The following is a 22,966-nucleotide window of genomic DNA, read 5'->3' on the forward strand; positions in this document are numbered from 1 at the left end:
AAAAGTATGTTATTTTTTACCGGTTGCTGGTTGTAATCATTGGACTACAGCCATGCTGTGGCAACACCTCGAAGGGTTTAGCCAAGCAAATTGAATATTGACCCCCCCCCCAGTATTTGTTTTTCTTTTATTGTTATGTTTGGTACTTATTCTATTGATCTCTTTTGCCAGACTGCTAAATTATAGGGATGGAAACAAACCAACATTGGTTGTCAAATGGTGATGGGGACAGATACAATACACACACCTATATCCATATACACACACACGTATGCCTATCCATTTATATATACACACACCTATATCTATCTATACACACACACACATACCTATATTCATATATACACACACCTATATCTATCGTACACACATGCATTTACATATACACACACATATACATATATATATATATATTTATGTGTGTGAATATATATATACACAGTAATCCCATGCCATATCGTGGCTTATTTAAGCTTACATCGATTCCTCTGTGGTGTTGTTTTGCATTTATAGTAAAATAAATATATACAAATTATAAAAATAATAGAGAAAATATACAGTACTGTTTCTACTTTGCGGATTTTCACCTATCTTGTGGGATTCTAGAACGTAACACCTGCGATAGTTGAGGGATTACTGTGTGTGTATATATACACACACACACACAAAGTTTATATTATATGTGAACACCTACTCAGTCACACATGTAATGTAAATTTGTAATTTTTTGTTTGCTTTAGTTATGGAGCGTAACCTTCTACATATAAATATAAACTTTATTTCTTTTATTTTCAAAGTATTGGATTGAAAAAGCTGAAAGTGTTGTCCAAGGCAGTGAAGTGGTATTTCATTTGAAGGTTGGTGTGTTTGTTGTTAATATATATTACGTAAAATAAGTACTGGAGTCAATGTAACTGACTTATTTCCTCCACCTCTACCGAAATTGCTGGCATTGTGCCAGTTGAAATCAATATATATATTGCGTAACTTTAAGCCAGAATTGTTAGCACGTCTGGCAAAATACTTAACCATAGTTCATCCTTCTGAGTTCAAATTCCACTGAGGTTGACTTTACCTTTCATCCTTTCTGTGTTGATATCGATATAACTGACTTACACCCCCCCCCTCCACTGAAATTGCTGGCTTTGTGCCAAAAATTTGAAATCAATATACATACATGTATATGTTATATTAAACAAACTGTTTGTTTTAGAAGTGTTGAAATGTGTATTGTGAGACACAAATAAGATGATAATTTATTTTCAAATGCATAAACACTGATAGAACAGCAGCGACTGGATGAGACATCCATAGAAAGTGGAAAAATTTGTCAGCAACCAGCCATGGGACTTGAACTCACATCCCGTTGATTACCAGTCAAGTACTTTACCAATTAAGCTAAACTGCTTGCTGACAAGTTAATCTGCAATTTTAGAACTTATAAAGCTACCGACCTGAATGCTGCAACGCTGAAATTATATATATATACATACATACACAGTATAACCAGGGCAGCGAGCTGAATTGTTAGTATAGAGGTAGAACTGTTAGTATGCTGGGGAAAATGCTTAGTGGTATTTCATCCGTTTTTATATTCTGAGTTCAAATTCCAGCAAGGTTGACTTCGCCTTTCATCCTTTAGTTGTCAATTAAGTAAGTTCCAGTCATGCACTGGGTTCAAGATAATCAACTAGTGCACTCCCCACAAAATTTCAGTCCTTGTGTCTATAATAGAAAGGAGGATGCGCAATGGCCCAGTGGTTAGGGCAGCGGACTCGCGGTCAAAGGATCGCGGTTTCAATTCCCAGACTGGGCGTTGTGAGTGTTTATTGAGCGAAAACACCTAAAGCTCCACGAGGTTCCGGTAGGGGATGGTGGCGAACCCTTCTGTACTCTTTTACCACAACTTTCTCTTACTTCCTGTTTCTGTTGTGCCTGTAATTCAAAGGGTCAGCCTTGTCACACTCTGTGTCACGCTGAATCTCCCCGAGAACTACGTTAAGGGTACACATGTCTGTGGAGTGCTCAGCTACTTGCACGTTAATTTCGCGAGCAGGCTGTTCCGTTAATCGGATCAACTGGAACCCTCGACGTCGTAAGCAACGGAGTGCCAACACACAATAGAAAGGAATATATATTTATGTAACTTTAAGCATATGAAAATGTTCTTTTGTAAAATAGTCATATGTTAAGGGGGGGAAAAAAGGCAAAGAGTGGATGTGGGGTAGGGTGCTGTGTTAGCTACCTGGGTAGCATAGCAGCTAATCAAAAGACCACGGTTTCAATCCTGGCTTGGTTGTACAGTCTTAGATGTATTTGTGTTGACCTACCTGCTTGTTAATTGGTGTAGAGTTATTTGTGTGTAACTGTATCTACATGTGTGTGTATTCTTTTATTGTTGTCTGTCATTGGACTGAGGCCATGCTGGAGTACTGCACCTTCTACGGAGATGTGGTTAGCTACGTGAACTTCCGTACTTATTTGGACTGACTGACCTTGGAAGGATGAAAGACAAAATGGACTTTGACTTGGATATTTCTCTGCATTGAAGCATGGTCTTCAGACGTTGAGTCTGATGTAGGCAATGACAAGTGGTCGAGACCTTTTGGCATTTTTTGTGGCCAGTGATATGTAAAAGGCATCCAGTGCACTCTTGGAGTGGTTGGTGTTAGGAAGAGTATCCAGCTGTAGAAACCAAGCTCTCTGGTTTACCTGTGCCAGTTAAACCATCTAAGACATGCCTGCATGGAAAATGGATGCTAAATGATGATGATGGTGATGATGATCGAGAGGCAGCAGCTGCAGTACCCACAGACTTTTGGTTATGAAGCAGCAGGAAAGTTTCCCCAAGACAGATTCTTCAAGCCAAGCCAACTGGCAGGAGAGCTTGGGGTAGAGTAATAATGTGATGGTTGGATAACATCCATTGTCTCAGTTGGTCACACTCGAGAATCCAACCAGAGAATGTCATGATTTTTGCTTCTGATAGGAACCTATGGAGGAGGTACTTGAGAACTCGACCCTCACCATGATCCTCCCAGGGTTAGAGGGTTGCAGAAATCGATGGATAGTGGAAATTTCCCATGTACTCCTTGCAAATGTTGGCTGGAAATGGATTAATGCCTCAGCTTCACATGCATGAATGTGGGTTTGGTTGATTATATTGACACTGTTACTCTTTTACTCTTTTCAGTCATTTGACTGCGGCCATGCTGGAGCACCGCCTTTAGTCGAGCAAATCGACCCCAGGACTTATTCTTTGGAAGCCTAGTACTTATTCTATCGGTCTCTTTTGCCGAACCGCTAAGTTACAGGGGCGTAAACACACCAGCATCGGTTGTCAAGCGATGTTGGGGGGACAAACAAACACACACACACATATACACACACACACATATATATATATATATATATATATGACAGGCTTCTTTCAGTTTCCATCTACCAAATCCACTCGCAAGGCTTTGGTCGGTCCGAGGCTATAGTAGAAGACACTTGCCCAAGGTGCCACGCAGTGGGACTGAACCACACAGCCACTCCTTATTTTATTGGTCTTTATTTGTAGAAGTGCCAATTTACTGGACACATACATAACGAGCAGTCCTTTTTTTTATTTACTTTTTACTGTACATAAATACACATAAATACACCTGGCTGTGGATACACACACACGTGCACACTCGTTTTATCCCTCTTCCTCCCTCTCTCTCACAAATTTGGTTTTGTTACCTTTGTCTGATTTCCCCCACAGGTTAGAATCTTTCTGTAAAATTTATTGTCAGTGAGGTAATCTAGAGCAAGCATATATGTGTCTGTCTGCATGTGTGTGTGGGTCTGCCTGTGTGTCTGTGTGTGTCTGCATGTGTTTGTCTGTCTGTCTGTCTCTGTGTCTGCATGTGTTTGTCTGTCTGTCTTTGTGTCTGCGTGTGTCTCTCTGTCTGTGTCTGCCTGTCTCTGTGTCTGCGTGTGTCTGTGTGTCTCTGTGTCTGCGTGTGTCTGTCTGCCTGTCTCTGTGTCTACGTCTGTCTGTCTGCCTATCTCTGTGTCTGCCTATCTCTGTGTCTGCCTATCTCTGTGTCTGCCTATCTCTGTGTCTGCCTATCTCTGTGTCTGCCTATCTCTGTGTCTGCCTATCTCTGTGTCTGCCTATCTCTGTGTCTGCCTATCTCTGTGTCTGCCTATCTCTGTGTCTGCCTATCTCTGTGTCTGCCTATCTCTGTGTCTGCCTATCTCTGTGTCTGCCTATCTCTGTGTCTGCCTATCTCTGTGTCTGCCTGTCTCTGTGTCTGCCTGTCTCTGTGTCTGCCTGTCTCTGTGTCTGCCTGTCTCTGTGTCTGCCTGTCTCTGTGTCTGCCTGTCTCTGTGTCTGCCTGTCTCTGTGTCTGCCTGTCTCTGTGTCTGCCTGTCTCTGTGTCTGCCTGTCTCTGTGTCTGCCTGTCTCTGTGTCTGCCTGTCTCTGTGTCTGCCTGTCTCTGTGTCTGCCTGTCTCTGTGTCTGCCTGTCTCTGTGTCTGCCTGTCTCTGTGTCTGCCTGTCTCTGTGTCTGCCTGTCTCTGTGTCTGCCTGTCTCTGTGTCTGCGTGTCTCTGTGTGTCTGTCTTTGTGTGTCTGTCTGCCTGTCTCTGTGTCTGCGTGTGTATGAAACAATGGTGAAATATGTCTAAGGAGCAAATGATTTAATCTGCATATTTTGTATACCATTTATATATGATATATATCAAGGACACTCGAATTATATACACACACACACTCACCATCATCACGTCCATTTTCCATGATGGCATTGGTTCTACAAAAAAAAATCAAGTGATATTTGTCTGGATTCTCCAAATATTATCTGTTATTTTGTCTGATCCATGCCAACATGGAAAAACCGACATTAAAGGATGATATATGTATACATGAAGATGCATGGCTCAGTGGTTAGAGTGTCAAGCTTACGATTGTGAGGTTAGAAGTTTGAATCCCAGACCGGGCTGTGTGTTGTGTTCCTGAGCAAGACACTTTATTTCACGTTGCTCCACTTCACTCAGCTGTAGAAATGAATTGCAATGTCACTGGTGCCAAGCTGTATCAGCCCTTGGAAAGCACTGGTGGCATGGAGAGAGGTGGCTGGTATGCATGGGCAACTGCTGGTCTGCCATAAACAACCTTGCCCAGACTTGTGCCTGGGAGGGTAACTTTCTGGGTGCAATCCCATGGTCAGTCATGACCGAAGGGGGTCTCAGCATGTATACATGTATATATAATTTGAGTATCCAGGTTATATAAATGATATACACACTGTAGTTTAAATCATTTGTTCGCTGTGTATATTTCACTTTTTTTTTTTTTGCATACTCTGCAGTGGGTATTCATTCATACTGCATCTTTCTGACTTGTTTGTGTTTTTCAGGAAAAGCTCATTGATTCTGAAAGTGATGGCAACCCAACTGAGATGGAGAACTTCTTCAAGAGTGAACTTGTAAGTATTTCACAGATAATCTCATTTAGTCACCTGTCACTGTCTCATGGAGGTGATGACAGGTGACCAAGACCTTTGGCAATGCACCGTTGTGTGTGCACATGCTTATGCAGAGGTATGTGTATATATGGATGCGTATGGATGCATATCTATAGTATGTGTGTGTGAGAAAGACAAGACAGAGCGAGACATATGCATTAGTATTGCCAAGAACTTGGTAATGTTTAATCTGTTAATATTTGTCACAGGTTAAGAAACCCGGGAACGTACACATCCGTATTAAACTACTCAAGTTGTATGTGGACAGCAAGCGGATTGACACTGCAATTGCCCATGCTGTATCTGTGGACTCTCTCTACATCTTTGACTTCAATGTTGAGTGGTATGACTACCTTGTTGAGTTTTACTCAGTAAGTCAAATATTTTCTTGTTTGTATATTTTTGTCTTTTTTTTATTTTTTTATTGGGATAGTGGAGGCGCAATGGCCCAGTGGTTAGGGCAGCGGACTCGCGGTCATAGGATCGCGGTCTCGATTCCCAGTTCGGGCGTTGTGAGTGTTTATTGAGCGAAAACACCTAAAGCTGCACGAGGCTCCGGCAGGGGATGGTGGCGAACCCTGCTGTACTCTTCCACCACAACTTTCTCTCACTCTTTCTTCCTGTTTCTGTTGTGCCTGTAATTCAAAGGGTCAGCCTTTTCACACTGTGTCACGCTGAATATCCCCGAGAACTACGTTAAGGGTAAACGTGTCTGTGGAGTGCTCAGCCACTTGCATGTTAATTTCACGAGCTGGCTGTTCCGTTGATCTGATCAACTGGAACCCTCGATGTCGTAAGCGATGGCAACAACTTCAAGTCTCAATGTTAAAACAATTTTGTTTATTTCTCTCAAAATTTCTAAAAGAAAAAAAAAAATTCAAATTTTTTTATAATGTAATTGAATATTTAAAATTTTTTAAATTCTTTTTTTCAGCTTCCATATGTCTGCAGCCACATGGAACACCACCCAACTGACATCAATGTCTACACACATAAGGTATTTGCCCACTGCAAACAGCTGCTGCTGTGGTTGCCAGCAAAAGATGTTTCGGATATCACAGAGGCTCTACATGCGTAAGTACACTTTCTCTCCTTTCTATTCCTCTTCCTAGGATTCAGAAAAATGGTGAGAACTATCAAAAATTGCCAAAACATTGGCTTTCAGTAGCTTACAACAGCTGTTCCCAAAGGAGTTTTAAGGAATCCTTTATACTTCATCATTATTTAACTCTTTCCGCATTCAGATTACAATGGACGTGAAACGATGATGATGATTACTCCATCAAATATAATGCTTTTTCATTCATCATCCTCATCGTTTGACATCCTCCTTCCGTGCTGGCATGGGTCGGACAGTTTGGCAGGAGTCTGTGCCCTGCTTCTGTGTTTGTTTTGGCGTGGTTTTTACAGCTGGATGCCCTTCCTAACACCAACCACCCCACAGAGTGGGCATGAGTGCTTTTTACTCATGCAGGTGAGGTTAGATTGTTTCTAATTAATCATGCATTATCTCAAAGCTTCAAAATTTTGCTGATGTGATTGTATATTTTTTAAAATGCCATTGAAGGGTATGTGTGATAGGCTGGATCTGGCTGGTTTGAGCGTAGAACAGAATATCTGGGCTGGATATAACTAGTTTAAATGCTAAAGGGTAAATGTCTACATTTCCATGCTTGTATGGGTCACATGGAATTTTGGCGGGGGGGGGGGAGATTTTTATATGGTTGGATGCTCTTCCTGTTACCAACCCATACCTGTTTCCAAGCAAGGTAATATTTTTTTCATGCAAGACTGGAAACAATCAGCATACCTTGAATGACAGTGGTTCTCATTGGCAACCATCACGTAACGTCACGACAAGGGTGCAAACATGCACATGCTCGTGCGCAATTTCTATCTACTAAATCCACTCATGAGTATTTTGGTTGTCCTAGAGCTCAGGAGCAAGCTTCTTAACAATCCAGAAGTTGTTCCTGAAGCATGTTGTCTCCAATGTACTTCGACAAATTCTGTGTGACCATGCAAGCATGAGAAAGTGGACGTTAAATGGTGATGATCACGAATCTGGAGGCTGAAATTTCTAAAATAATCAACCCTTTTCTGGACCTTTTGGTGGTTGATTGTGTTTATGCAAAATAAATATTTTAAAGGCGGTGCTCCAGCATGGCCGCCGTCAAATGACTGAAACAAGTAAAAGAGTAACCCTTTCGCATTTATGTAGTATTATGTGCTGGTAGTTCATAAGAAGCACCCACTACACTCTTGGAGTGGTTGGTGTTGGGAAGAGCATCCAGCTGTATAGTCCATGCCAAATCAGATTGAAACCTGATGCAGCTTACCAGTTTTCAGACAAACCATCCAACCCATGCCAGCATGGAAAACGGACGTTAAATGATGTAATGCTTATTTATTCACATTGTTTTGAATTTGTCATGCATTATCTCACAGCTTTAAAATTTTGATGACTGGACTGTTTTATAATGACTTTGTTGGGTAGGTGTAAGAGGTCAGATCTGGCTGGTTTGAGCATAAAAGAGGGAGAACATTTGGGCCAGATCTGGCCAGTTTAAATGCTAAAGGGTTGATAAATAACTGTAGACTTCTCGGGGGTGGATGGCAAAACTGGATTGTTAAGTAATAGTTTTTTGTTTTTATTTCAGGTTTGACCAACTGCTGTTGAATGTTGCCAGTTTACAATTCCACCAACCACAATGGACAGCATTTTTGTCAGAAATGCAAGGATATTTCTTCTTTTTCTGTGGCTGTTTGTTATTTAAGAGATCCCTTAAGGTAATCGATGTGCTTGCTTGTAACATACACTCGTTTCTTAGTGTCCATCTCTCTGGGTGACTGACAGGTTGTGTAGGAATTCCTCTGTGTGTGTGTCGGTCAGTGTTTATTACTTAAGCTCTCTGTTCCCTATAGAGCAGTGGTCCTCAACCATTTCCCCTCCCTATGGACCCCCTTTGGTTCCTGTTTTACTTGGTTGAACCCTCATAGCCATTTGATGTCTAAAAACGCGTATAATATTTTTTTATAATTAAATATTAGAAACTATAAAAAAAAAACATTGAAAATATTTTGTGTATTGGAGATGTATAACCAGTTTCTTGCACATAAATTTTAACAAAACCTTATATGAACCCCTCAGAGGGCCTGCTTGAGAAGCACTGCAATAGAACATATGCTATCAATAGCTTATCTCTACTGTCCCTGAGGCTGGGCAATCATTTCTGCTTCTTTCCAGTTGGATCCCTGCTTTTTTCCTTGGAGCTTTCTTTCGGATTTTGCTGCACTACTTCATATGTTTCCCTGAGGGAAGACCTTTCTCTCTGATCTTACAGCTTTTCAGTTATCAATTTTTCAGTGACTTTGTTTTTTCAAGGCAAGAGTATTATCCTTACACAAACCCATTTTTACACCTGTGTAGACCCGGTCCATATTAGTCTGGCCTCTATCCTTTGACTAGTCCCTCATAAGTGACCCTATTAAGAGCTTGCACTCTGCTGGCATAGCTCTCTGGATCATTGAAGCATGCAAGCTGTCACTTCACAACACAAATTGGACTTCTGGTGGTTTTGTGTTTATACAAAATGCAGCAGAATTCTACTTTATGCACTGAATGTAACTCCTCATAACATATTTTTATTTTTTGAAATTTTCAGAGAATTCTTGTAAATTTGTGTTCTACACAAGAAATCATACAACTATGCAAAACAATTAAAATTTGAGGAATGTGGTTTAGAGTAATTTAACTGTTGTTTTTAGTATCTCTCACAACCACCTTATACTGTCTTCATTTGTTTGTCACTCTGACATATTGTTGTTTTTCAATATCTTTATCTCCATAAACATGTTTAATGGTCTATTACTGGGATTTAAGCTAAAAATTCGGACTGTTTGTGTTTTAAACTGATTTTTAAAAAAAATTCAAGAAATTAAATTTTTTTAAAATTTGTTTTACATAGTCATATGGTTCTCTGTGTGTAGAACACAAATTCACAAAATTTTTCTGAAAGTTCCAAAAAATGAAGTTATGAGGGATTATATGCCTTGTGTAAAACAAAATTTTGCCCAAAATGCAAGTGGCTTCCACAACTTTGTGTTAGATGCCAGTCACATACACGTCTATGATTTTAATATAAACACAACTTCTATAAATATCAATTAGGATTTATTCTTTTTGTTACTATATTTCTAGTGAATTGCATTGCCTTTGTTTCGGTTAATTAAAAAAAAAATATAGATAATATAAATATTTATTCACATATCTATTTCTTTGTTTACTCAGGGTCAATCAACTTGGAAAGAAATTGAAGGTGCTGCAACTCTGTGTTACCTGGCCAGCGTAAGCTACCGTCCTATCGATAAACACTCTGACTTGTACCTGCAGGGGGACTTGACAAACAGGCTGTTTGTGAAGTACCTGCATAAGATGGGCTGTTACCGGTTATCACAAGTTGGTGAGTTAACATTTCATTCTGTAATAGAGTTGGTATTGTTGTTTGCATGGTTGGTGATGGTGGTGGTGTCGGTGGTTTTGTTATTGGGAGTCTTGTAGTTCCTGTATTGATCTTGCCACTTGTAGTCGATTAATTTAGTACTGGGTCAGCCCCGATTGAGCTGGCCTGTCATCAGATGCATTCCAGCTGTGACTATCATCATGTTTTCCCCATGTGCTTGGAACCCAAAGTTCACAAGGTCCAGAGCAGTGGTTCTTAATTGTGGCGGGGTGGATGGGGCTCTCCTGCAGCCATTAAGTATCCTTCAAGTGGGTCCTGGCGGTCTTCCATCTTTAAATATGGATTTTTCTTTAACCCTTTAACATTCAGATTACTCTGTTGAATGTAATACCTATTTCTTCATATTGCTTTGAATTAATCATGCATTATCTTTTGAAATTTTCAGTGGTGTGTTCGTTTACTTATGTAAGTGTAAAGGGCTGAATCATACCAGTTTCAACATAAAACAGTTGGAATAATTGAGCTGGATATGGCTGGTTTAAACCCTAAAAGGTTAACTGACTTGGTGCAGTCCCCTAAAAAAAAATCCAGGTTTTGGATGTGGCCCTGATGCTAAAAAGGTTGAGAATTACTGATTCAGTGTATCATCTTCAAATATAGTGAATTATGATTTTATGGAGATCTGGGTGCTTTTATTAGCAGATCAAGCAATCACATAGAGGCTCCTTTGATAAGTTTTCATGGGTTTGGTATTGGGTGTGTAGGGTCTTGTGACTGACTGGTGGAGGTTTTGCAACCTGAAAGGTTAAGACTCTGAAGGTCAACCTTGTGAAGTCTCAGTTTGTGCTTTAGCTGACTCCAACCCACGAGTATGTTTGGAGTTTCAGTATGAATACAAGTTCACATGTGGTCCCTAGTTGTATGCATACACACTTTGGGATTGTGGGATCTTTAACAGTTCACCTTGCTATCAGTTGCTGAGCCACTGACTAAGTCACCACCAATTATCGGAACAGGCATAGCTTGGGTTTGGTGCAGATTTTAGACATGCTTAAACCAAAGCTAAAGGGTGCCCCAATCTCAGTGGTCTTCCAACATGCTTGACACCAGGGGAATGATATTTAAACATGACTGACTCCTGATCAAAAAAGTTCACGACTGAAACAACCAACAACAGATACCATACTCTCGTTCTTCGAAAAGTAAAGCCTGTTTACGACCAATCCTTTCCAGTCTTCTATATTCAACAATCACTTTGATAACCAGAATTACTACAGCTTTCTCTTTCACTTTCTTTTCAGGCCATGTACTGTGTGATGTTGTTAAGAAGCATTCTTCCAACTGGATCTACGACCTCACAGTGCGCTGCTGCACGCCCCAATGCAAGGAGCAGTTGTATGACTTGGTGTTCACATTCCGTGACATGCGCAGGGGAAGAGGCAAGTCCTTCCTGCTGTCCGAAAACGCTTTCAACAATGTCACTTCAACTATTCCTACAAAGTCAGATCTTGCAGAGTACGATCAAGGTGAGTTTGAATGCTGCATTGAACATCTCTTCATATTTCCACTTTCTGTCTCCGTGTGTCAGTGTGTCACCATGATGTCTCATTCTCCATACTTGCATATGTCTGATAGAATTTGAGGTAGGTTTTCTACAGCCAGGTACTCTTCCTGTCACCAACCCTTCACCTGTTTCCAAGTAAAGTAATATTTCCCCACAATCAGGCACGTTTTTGTGGAATGTTGGAAACAAAGGATGCTGCTTGTATGATGCGAGTGACTTGTTTGCAATTACCAAGCGATGACAAACCTCAGCTACACATGCACAAATACATGTGTACAAACTCAGACATGCACGAACACAAGACATATCCCTTAACCCCTTGGGGGGGGGGGTCATTAGGATGCTGCATGCTACATATCTATGGCAAGAAAGCCTGATGGAGCCCATCCCTCTCCAGACTGTGTTGTGTTTGTTGGCACTCCGTTGCTTACGACGTCGAGGGTTCCAGTTGATCCGATCAACGGAACAGCCTGCTAGTGAAATTAACGTGCAAGTGGCTGAGCGCTCCACAGACACGTGTACCCTTAATGTAGTTCTTGGGGATATTCAGCGTGAGACACAGTGTGTGACAAGGCTGACCCTTTGAATTACAGGCAAAACAGAAACAGAAAGTAAGAGTGAGAGAAAGTTGTGGTGGAAGAGTACAGCAGGGTTTGCCACCATCCCCTGCCGGAGCCTCGTGGAGCTTTAGGTGTTTTCGCTCAATAAACACTCACAACGCCCGGTCTGGGAATCGAAACCACGATCCTATGACCGCGAGCCCGCTGCCCTAACCACTGGGCCATTGCGCCTCCACCTCTCCAGACTAAACCCATTTCTACAGTTGGAGTAGACTGGAGCAATGTGAAATGAAGTGTTTTGCTCAAGAACACAATGAATTGCCCGGTCCAGGGATTGAAACCACAATCTTAGGATCGTGAGTCCAACACCCTAACCATTAAGCCACACACTGTAACATACAAACACATGCACACACATACAAACGCGCATGCATATGGACTGAACCCCAAGTGCTACACAATGAGACTGAACTCAAAACCTATGATTGTGAAGCAAACTTCTTACCACACGGCCAAGCCTGCTCCTAATTAGCCCAACAAATTGCTGCAGACTGGGCCTTATTGCTGAATATTTTGTTCTTGTTGTTTGCCATTCACCAGTGTGTCTTATTTTCGTTCTTTTAATATTTCAGTCTCGGTCCTTCTTAACTCAACTGATCTCAATAGCATCATCTGGTTGTGTCTCCATTATTACAATGCAACCAAGGATGAAGCTCAGCCTAACTGTAAGTAGCATCCATCTTCCTTCAATCTGCATACGAATGTGGTTGATGATGATGATGATGAATTACCATCTCTCCTTTCTCCTTTTTCTCCCTCCCTCTCTCTCCTCCTTTCTCTTTGTCCCCGTCTCTCTCTGTCTCTTCCCTTTGTTCCCGCCTCTCTCTCTGTCCCTTCCCTTTGTCCCCGCCTCTCTCTCTGTCTCTTCCCTTCGTCCCCGCCTCTCTCTCTGTCCCTTCCCTTTGTCCCCGCCTCTCTCTCTGTCCCTTCCCTTTGTCCCCGCCTCTCTCTCTGTCTCTTCCCTTCGTCCCCGCCTCTCTCTCTGTCCTTTCCCTATATATATATAAAATATATATATATATATATATATATATATTTATTTAATTTTGTTTGTAGTAGTAAGCTTCTTGGTTTGTTTACATCCCTGTGACTTAGCAGTTCAGCTGGAGATACTTGTACATTAAGCATCTGGCTTGAAAAAGAAAAAAAAAAGCACTGGGGTTGATTAGTTCAGCCTAACCTTTCAAGGCGGTGCCCCAGCATGGCTACACTCCAATGAAGAAAGAGATGATTTAAATTTTATATTTTCTTTTATCACTAATTTTTATTAAAAAAAACTTAATAAAAAAACTAGTCAAGTCTTAAGAAGAAACTACATATTTTTCCCATATGAAGTGGGGGGGGGGGCACGGATAAAGTCACAGTTTTTATCACCACACTTATGGAACCACAATGATGTTAATATGTTGTATATTATTTCAGATAACTTTTCCCTGTTTGACAATCTACCCTACTCCAGTAGCTCCTTGTCCAGTGGATTAAACCTGGGTGTCGAATCACTTTGTCAGCTTGATACTGAGGTAAGAATTTTTCAGCGGTGTGTCTGCATATGTCTTTGGACAAGTTCTTCTGTGTCCCTACATCAGGGGTCCATTTGCCAAAAATACTTGAGAACCACTGATTTAGATGTTCCTCATAGGTACAGTTTTCATTTAGGTGTTCTTTGTAGCTGCTGTATATGTGTATATATATATATATATATATATGTATATATATTCTGCTGTTTTGTCTACAGTATATTTTGTTTTCAATTAGGTGTTCCTCATAGCTGTTGTATATTCTGCTGGTCGGCTACTGCAGCAGGTGCGACAGGAACCATCCCGACCTCAGCTGTTACCAAAGGTTTTATGTCGGCAGTTCTGTACCCCAGAGCAAGCTGAATGGTGGCAGCTGGCGTGTAAATTTAGAGAGAAGCTTGAACTGTGAGTATAAAAGAAAGAAAATAACCCTACATGGGTGCTCGTTTGTTTTGTGAATTTTTGTGCTTCTGGACTCTACACCGCGTATACAGGGTGTCTATAAAATCATGGTGCAATGCTACAAAATTACTTCATTCCCAAGCTCAAACAATTAGAACTGATAGAGAATACAGTTTTTCAACAAGATGGTACGCCTTGGCACTTTGCTCTGCAAGTTAAGCTGTTTCTAAATGCGAGTTTCCCAAACATGGATAGGAAGAGGTGGTCCATTATTTTGGCCTCCACATTCACCAGATTTGACTCCATTGGATTTCTTTTTATGGATGCTTGTGGAAAGTATTAATTATTCAACTAAGCATCAATCTTTGGGAGACTTGAAAGCAAGGATAACTGATGTGATTGAAGGCGTTGCTGAAGATCAACCGGAAAATGTTTTCCTTTTCCAAGAACTCCAGAATCGTATTTCTCTTTGTATTAGTAACGATGGTGGACATGTTCAAAATTAACAAGGTGACTAAAAAAAATTTAGATCATTCTTTTTTATTATCCATTTTACAGATTAATTCTATCATGTATAGTTACGAAGATACAAACATTTTAAATTGCACCATGACTTTATGGAGACCCTGTGTGTATGTGTGTGTGTGTGTATATATATAAAAAGTAACAATTGATGGTCAGGTGTCAAATCATTACAGCCATTTCTAACATTAGTACATAATCATCATCATCATCATCATCATCATCGTTTAATGTCCGCTTTCCATGCTAGCATGGGTTGGACGATTTGACTGAGGACTGGCAAGCCGGAAGGCTGCACCAGGCTCCAATCTGATCTGGCAGAGTTTCTACAGCTGGATAACCTTCCTAATGCCAATCACTCCGAGAGTGTAGTGGGTGCTTTTACGTGCCACCGGCGCGAGGGCCAGTCACGTGGTACTGGCAACGGCCATGCTCAAAAAGGTGTTTTTTACGTGCCACCTGCACGGGAGCCAGTCCAGAGGCACTGGTAATGACCTCCCTCGAATGATTTTCTAACGTGTCGCCAGCGCAAGTGCTAAAAGGCGACGCTGGTAACGATTACACTCAAATGGTGCTATTTACGGGCCACTAGCACGGAAGCCAAAGCTATTATCTTCAGATGAATACATGAACTCTACAATCAAGGACATCTAAAATAATCTAAAATCCACGGCGACGTGCATACCCAATGATTCTACTATCTTAAATGTCTTTGATTGTAGAATTTGTCTTCATCTGAAGTAAGAGAGATTTGTCAGACTACTTTCTAATCAATAGGATATATATTTATGCAAGTAGTTTGATGAAATATATATAGTCTGTTGAACAGCAGCATAGTCGAGATGGTATGTTTTCTTCTCTTACTCGTGTTTTTTGCACACGTCTTCAAAATGACTTTCTAAAATGAAATCCCATGATGCAGCTGAGGAGTTCATTTTCATTGTACATTCTATGTGGTGTTCCCACTACATGAATAAATGGAGCTTGTATGAAACGTACCTATTGAATTTTTGTTGCTTTTCTTCAAATTTTATTCACCAAATCTTTTGATTTTGTTTTTGGTTTTTACCCTACCAAATTCTGGTGCCTCAAACATTTTAAGTACCACATTTAATCTTTTGATTAAATCTATATTATTATTATATATATATATCACCCACACTCTCTAACTGCTCTCTCACCCTCTCTCACTGTTATATAGTCTAATTTGTTTTCCTTTTTGTTGCTAGTGATAACTTCACCAAGCTACGTCTGATCCTGATGAGAGGTTTGGATACTGTTCGTCTGACTGAGGGCCATGGCATGTCTGCCTCTCTTATCCTCCATGTGGCACGGACCTTACAGAACAAGGTAATATGATAAACCTTCTTGCTAATCATTTTTTTTTTTCCTCATATATGTTTGAGTGGACATTACAATCAGTATGGTATGCAATATATAGATGGGTAGACAGTGATGCAGATAAACACAATCTTGATAAACTTAAAAATACACACACACACTCTGTTACTCTTTTACTTGTTTCAGTCATTTGACTGCGGCTGTGCTGGAGCACCGCCTTTAGTCGAGGAAATCGACCCCAGGACTTATTTTTTGTAAGCCTAGTACTTATTCTATCGGTCTCTTTTTGCCAAACCGCTAAGTAACGGGGACGTAAACACACCATCATCGGTTGTCAAGCGATGGTGGGGGGACAAACACACATACATATATATATATAGATATATATACATATATACGACGAGCTTCTTTCAGTTTCCGTCTACCAAATCCACTCACAAGGCTTTGGTCGGCCCGAGGCTATAGTAGAAGACACTTGCCCAATGTGCCACGCAGTGGGACTGAACCCAGAACCATATGGTTGGTAAGCAAGCTACTTAGCACACAGCCAATTCAAAAATTATATATATTCAGAAGATAAACACATGTACAAGCGTATAGATATTTTTTTATATATATTAAGTTTACTTTTACATGGAGGAATACAGAAAACTAAGGAGAAAATGTAATTGTTTCTATGCATCACTATCTCCATATCAGCTCACCTTGATTTCTCTTATAGCCATTCTATTCACCCTGTGGACTTAGTCCCCAATAAACACTTCAGAGTTTAAGTTCAAATCATTTGAGCACTACTATGTGTTTTCTATATTGAGCATCTCTACATCTCACCTATTGAATATATATATATATATATATATATATATATATATATATATAGGCGCAGGAGTGGCTGTGTGGTAAGTAGCTTGCTTACCAACCACATGGTTCCGGGTTCAGTCCCACTGCGTGGCACCTTGGGCAAGTGTCCTCTACTATAGCCTCCTTGTGAGTGGATTTGGTAGACGGAAACTGAAAGAAGCCCGTTGTGTATATGTGTATATATATATATATATATATATATATATATATATATATATGTGTTTGTGTGTCTGTGTTTGTCCCCCCAACATCGCTTGACAACCGATGTTGGTGTGTTTATGTCCCTGTAACTTAGCGGTTCAGCAAAAGAGACCGATAGAATATGTACTAGGCTAGCAAAGAATAAGTCCTTGGGTCGATTTGTTCAACTAAAGGCGGTGCTCCAGCTTGGCCACAGTCAAATGACTGAAACCAGTAAAAGAATAAAAGGTAAAGAATGGTTGATGACCCCCCCCCCCCGCTTTAGTAGAAAGTCTTATTATTGTCTTTTTAACTCCCTGTTTTGTTGTTTTTTTTCTTTTGACAGGCTTCCCAAATAAAGACTGAGCTTGGAAACGGTCATGGGTCTTTCAATAAACTTGAGAATATTGAAGAAAGAGCCGCTTATTATTGGCAAGCAGCTTTACCTTTACTACAGAGGCTACAGAAGTAAGAAATTTAGTCTTTTTATTCTAATACATCGTTACACTAATGATACACCAATTTTCCAGTAACTGATGTTCTGGCACCTTTTAATCTGAATAAACTCCAAGGGGTAACTTGAAAGTTCATGTGGCTACCAATCTTTCAAAAAATGCCATTTTAAAAAATTATTCATAACCCTAGGTTTGCTGAGTCCAATATCTTTAATAGTCAATAGCATAGCCTTTGTCTTTTACGACTGCTTCTAAATGATTCTTGTATGTGTCCACAAGCTTCCTGCATGTCTATTGTGGGGTGTTGGCCCACTCTTCCTTGGCGAAAGCCTCGAGAGCTGGGTCAGCTATGAATAGAGGAAAAGTTTTTCTGGTCATTCTCAGTTTCTGATCATCGTGACCAAGGAGGAGCTCATTGAGGACCTACGTCTTGTGCATGTCCACAGTGAAGGGTAGCGTTACAATGCCTCATCCCACAGGAGACATTCAGGAAGCTTGTGGACATGTGCAAGAATTGTCTAGAAGCAGTCATAAAAAACAAAGGCTATGCTATTGATTATTAAAGATATTGGGTATGAATAATTTTAAACATGGCATTTTTGAAAATCCATGAATAAAATTCTCTTGAAATGAAGAATTTCTTGAATAGTGTATTGTTGTTATTCTTTCATTTGTCGGTCACGTATAACTCGTGAACAAACTTGACAAAATGCATTCATTTCATCACAAAAAATTAACAAGGGTAGGAAGCGAATCCAGCTGTAGAAACTCTGCCAAATTTAGATTGGAGCCTGGTGTTGCCATCCGGTTGCACCAGTCCTCAGTCAAGTCGTCCAACCCATGCTAGCATGGAAAGCGGACGTTAAACGATGATGAATAATTTTGAGGACGACTATACATGGTAATGCATGAATAATTCAAACATTTGACTGTAATCTGAATGCTAAAGGATTAAGACTTGTTTTCAAATTTCTCAGTGCCTTTGACAAATCTAAAACATAATCTTTGTATTTTAATCATGTTATTCATTGCTTATTAAGTTATTTTTATTTCCATTTCTGTTTAACAGGAATTTGGTCCTCAAAATGCCAAAAGTTCGACTATTTCCTGATGACTCTGACAATGAGCTGGATGCTGACCGTATCAAGGACCTGATTGGTGACTGCGAATACCACTTAGCCCTCAGCTTCATGTCCAAGGGTGACCACGAGGAAGCTATCAAGCGCTTTGAGTCCTTGTCAAACCCTTGGGCATCTTACCATACAGCACAGGTATGTTGGTTCTGATAGTGGTGGCGGCACTGCTTGTTTAGCCACGGGTCAAACTTGGCCAGGCAAACATTGGATCTAAAGTATTCCAACTATGACCATTCCAACTTTTGTTTCAATAGCTTTCTTAGTTTAACCCTTTAGCGAGATCGTTGCCAGTGCCCCTGGACTGGCTCTTGTGCGGGTGGCACGTAAAATACACCATTTTGAGCGTGGCCGTTGCCAGTACCGCCTGACTGGCCTTCGTGAGGGTGACACGTAAAAGCACCCACTACACTCTCGGAGTGGTTGGCGTTAGGAAGGGCATCCAGCTGTAGAAACTCTGCCAAATTAGATTGGAGCCTGGTGTAGCCATCCGGTTTCACCAGTCCTCAGTCAAATCGTCCAACCCATGCTAGCATGGAAAGCGGATGTTAAATGATGATGATGATGATGATGTCTGGCCCAAATATTCTACCTGTTTTATGTTCAAACTGACCAGCTCCAACCACTCATACCTACCCTACAATGTCATTCTAAAAATAATCCTGTTATCGAAATCTTGAAGCTACAAGATAATGTACGATTAACTCAAAACAAGGAATAAATAAGCGTTACATTTGATAACGATAACAATGCTAAAGGGTTAAGACGACAGGTTTGATTTTAGGGAGATTTGGCTGCTATTTCTAGCAAAATTCCACAGCTACAAGATAATGCAGGATTAACACTAGAAGGACCAAGTGTATTAATTGATATTTTCACCCCTTTTAACTTTCTTTCCCTTTAACTCTCTCTTTCTCTCTCTCTCTCTCTCTCTCTCTCTCTTCCTTCACTCTCTCTGCCCTTTCTTTCACTCTCGCTCTCTCCCTCTGTACAGGTTTACCGCAAGTTGGCATTGAACGAACAAAACACCACGAAGCAAGACGATGTGTCGCAGGATAACCATCAAAGCCGCTACATTGCCTTACTGACAAAGGCCAAAGAAGCCCTATACATCACTCTGGATCGATTAAAAGGCAACAAATCCCACGTGAGTCCCCTTTTCCATTGTCGACACTTGTTAACATGTTTTATTGTTTCTTTTTTGTTTTGTCTGGAGCATAATTTTAAAGTGTTTTATTTTTATCAACATCGGTGTGGTTAAGCAGTTTGCTTCATAGCCACATGGTTCTACATTCTGTCCCACTGCATGGCACCATGGGCAAAGAAAGAAGCCTACCGTGTTTTTTTTTTAAAATTTAGCAAGCTGGCCATTATATAGAAGTACATCCTTCCTTCAGAAATGATCTTTCATCAATATACTAAGTTTTTCATTAAACATCTAGAATTTAAGGGGCATATTTTATTTGTAGTACAATTACAGAGAACTAATTGCCTGTTCCTTCCTATTCTATTATCTATTATGTTGTAGTTCCTACTATTTTTCTCTGCTGCTCTCGTTTCTATCGATCTGCTATCTATCCATAGGTGTTTGTCCCCTACCACCGCCTTGTCAACCGGAATTGGTTTGCTGAAGTCCCTGTAACTTTACAGTTCAGTAATCCTTGGACCTATCAAGCTGATGGATCAGCCTCCAAGTCCTTTCAGTTTGTATCACTTGGGCCGATCAATCAGCCTGGATGTCCCAAGAGGGTTAAAAGAGAAATCTGAACACTAAAGGGGTTAAATAACATAAGTGCTATAAATGTGTTACATTTCTTTATAATTAAAGAATATGCAGTGTGACAGCTCTAGATGGCAGCACTGGTAAATTTCAGTAACAGGCCGTGGTGGTTAACATGTTAAAATAGCAATGTGTATATGTTTTACACAAATTGTTTTATTTTTTAAATTTTCTAATTGATTAATTTTAATCATTTAAAAAAATTTTTTAATTTTCCATTTAATTTTAATTAGTCAAAGAAGTGATTTTAAATTCTCAAGCGCAGAATAATGCTAATAATATAGCCTGAACAGGATAAACTACCCCTATTTTGCAGAGAAAAGTGTAGGTGGCGATTGAGAATTTAAAATCACTTCTTTGACTTTCTAAAGACATCTCAATGCTTCTAAAAACAAACTTTGTTTGTTTATTTACGTTTGTCGTAATTTGAATTTAATTTTAATTATTTTTTAAGGCTAATTTTCTAACTTATATATTTTCAAATCTTCCCTGCAGCAATTAAATCTGGTAATTTACGAGGAAATAGATGACATTGAATTTCTTCTGACTCGCCTTGCTATCAACAATGGTAAATATATCTTTTTTTCTCATGTACCTGTATTGTTTAATTCTATGTCTTCCTTGGTTGAACATGCTTATCATAAAATGCATTCCATCTGTGATCATCCCTTTTATTCACCCCCCACAGCTACCCTTGATGTCTTGGTCTCCATTCTAATGCCCCCATACTCTTTCAACTCTTTTGCTTTAAAGTTATCCTTCCAGCTAGAATCATACTAAATTATATTCCAAACATCAATTTAATAAAGAGAAAGTTAATTTACTAAATTCTTTGTTATTTCAGGCCCATTTCCTTTAATTGATGATGCTTCCAGTACAGAATCGTTCTGCTCTGCCAACATGAATGTTTCTACAGGTATTCCAGCCTTTGACTCACCCCCTCACGACAGCCACATTCGTTCGTCCAGTCCAATTCAGTGTCGAGACAGCTCCCTGAATGATTCTGAAAGAAAGAAGTCTCCCTCGAATAAGAAACAAACATCCAAATCCCATCGTAATTCTTCAGAAGTAAGTTCTTATTTCATTTGTTTAGGTAGACGTTTTGTCAAATCCAAAGGATGGAAACCAGTCTTTCACTGCTCTCCTTGGGCCATTACATTTGGGCTCAAGCTGTGCCTGTGTGGTTAAAAATCTTTATTCTCAACCACATGGTTTCAGATTCAGTGAAACTTTGGGCAAATGCCTTGTACTATAGCCATGGGACAATGAAAGCTAAGTAAGTGAATTTGGTAAATGAAAACTGAAAGACGACCATCGTGTGTGCGTGTGTCTATATATGTGTATGGTTGTGTGCTTTTTTTATATCGTGTTTCTTTATACTTAACTGGAGGGTGGAGTGTTACCCTTTACTATTTGTAGAGTACATATTCTTTCACAAGAATAATGTTGACAGTGGCTTCAACGTTTTGGATGAGGGCATAGCTGGCTGAAACTTCAAATTTACTGTCTTCTTGTAAAAGAATATACGTATACATGCATGCAAATGTGTGTGTGTGTGTGTGTGTCCTCGTCTTGGCATCCGGTGATAAACTGTATCAGTGAAACGAGTATCAGCGTTATATGAGTGATGTCATTTATTGCCAGATCGTTGTACCATATTTGTTGTTGTTGTCATCTACAGGGCAGTCACGTGCGACCCAGTCCTGAGCGTCTCGATGCCCAGTTGCGTGCTCTACAGCTGTCTCACATCTCAATCCTCAAGCCAATAGTCGACCAAAATAAGGAGTTGACCAAATTTAATGTGTCCCTGCAACAGCAACTCCGAGAATGCAAGGAATTGAACCAGCTATATTTGGTAACTAACATTTCTCTTTTTCTCTCTCTGCCCCCCTCCCCACTCGCATCTGTCTCCCCCACCCCCGATTCTATCTGTCTCCCCCACCCCCGATTCTGTCTCTCCCCCACCCCCGATTCTGTCTCTCCCCCACCCCCGATTCTGTCTCTCCCCCACCCCCGATTCTGTCTCTCCCCCACCCCCGATTCTGTCTCTCCCCCACCCCCGATTCTGTCTCTCCCCCACCCCCGATTCTGTCTCTCCCCCACCCCCGATTCTGTCTGTCTCCCCCACCCCCGATTCTGTCTGTCTCCCCCACCCCCGATTCTGTCTGTCTCCCCCACCCCCGATTCTGTCTGTCTCCCCCACCCCCGATTCTGTCTGTCTCCCCCACCCCCGATTCTGTCTGTCTCCCCCACCCCCGATTCTGTCTGTCTCCCCCACCCCCGATTCTGTCTGTCTCCCCCACCCCCGATTCTGTCTGTCTCCCCCACCCCCGATTCTGTCTGTCTCCCCCACCCCCGATTCTGTCTGTCTCCCCCACCCCCGATTCTGTCTGTCTCCCCCACCCCCGATTCTGTCTGTCTCCCCCACCCCCGATTCTGTCTGTCTCCCCCACCCCCGATTCTGTCTGTCTCCCCCACCCCCGATTCTGTCTGTCTCCCCCACCCCCGATTCTGTCTGTCTCCCCCACCCCCGATTCTGTCTGTCTCCGGACTCTCGATTCTCCCCCACTCCTGTTCTGTCTATCTCCTGCATCTGTCTCTCTATCTCTCTCCCCCACCGCCTCTTT

The 22,966-nt window shown here is 40.9% G+C and overlaps 1 protein-coding gene across 1 annotated transcript in view; it reads left to right on the top strand.

Moving 5' to 3' along the window:
• The window catches only part of LOC106877417 (E3 SUMO-protein ligase RanBP2-like), a 71,197-nt gene that overhangs the window by 19,385 nt on the left and 28,846 nt on the right, over positions 1–22,966 (top strand). The window contains exons 6-22 of the mRNA XM_089343319.1: positions 798–857; positions 5,394–5,462; positions 5,711–5,872; positions 6,436–6,575; positions 8,162–8,291; positions 9,793–9,964; positions 11,266–11,490; positions 12,721–12,813; positions 13,571–13,668; positions 13,904–14,070; positions 15,819–15,939; positions 17,318–17,439; positions 18,496–18,697; positions 19,554–19,706; positions 20,835–20,907; positions 21,184–21,407; positions 22,021–22,194. Of these exons, the coding sequence (XP_089199445.1) occupies positions 798–857; positions 5,394–5,462; positions 5,711–5,872; positions 6,436–6,575; positions 8,162–8,291; positions 9,793–9,964; positions 11,266–11,490; positions 12,721–12,813; positions 13,571–13,668; positions 13,904–14,070; positions 15,819–15,939; positions 17,318–17,439; positions 18,496–18,697; positions 19,554–19,706; positions 20,835–20,907; positions 21,184–21,407; positions 22,021–22,194 (2,385 nt within the window). The remainder of the gene's footprint in view (positions 1–797; positions 858–5,393; positions 5,463–5,710; positions 5,873–6,435; positions 6,576–8,161; positions 8,292–9,792; positions 9,965–11,265; positions 11,491–12,720; positions 12,814–13,570; positions 13,669–13,903; positions 14,071–15,818; positions 15,940–17,317; positions 17,440–18,495; positions 18,698–19,553; positions 19,707–20,834; positions 20,908–21,183; positions 21,408–22,020; positions 22,195–22,966) is intronic.

Source organism: Octopus bimaculoides, chromosome 27, assembly GCF_046866305.1.
Source record: "Octopus bimaculoides isolate indiv1 chromosome 27, ASM4686630v1, whole genome shotgun sequence".
In the NCBI taxonomy this organism is placed as follows: domain Eukaryota; kingdom Metazoa; phylum Mollusca; class Cephalopoda; order Octopoda; family Octopodidae; genus Octopus; species Octopus bimaculoides.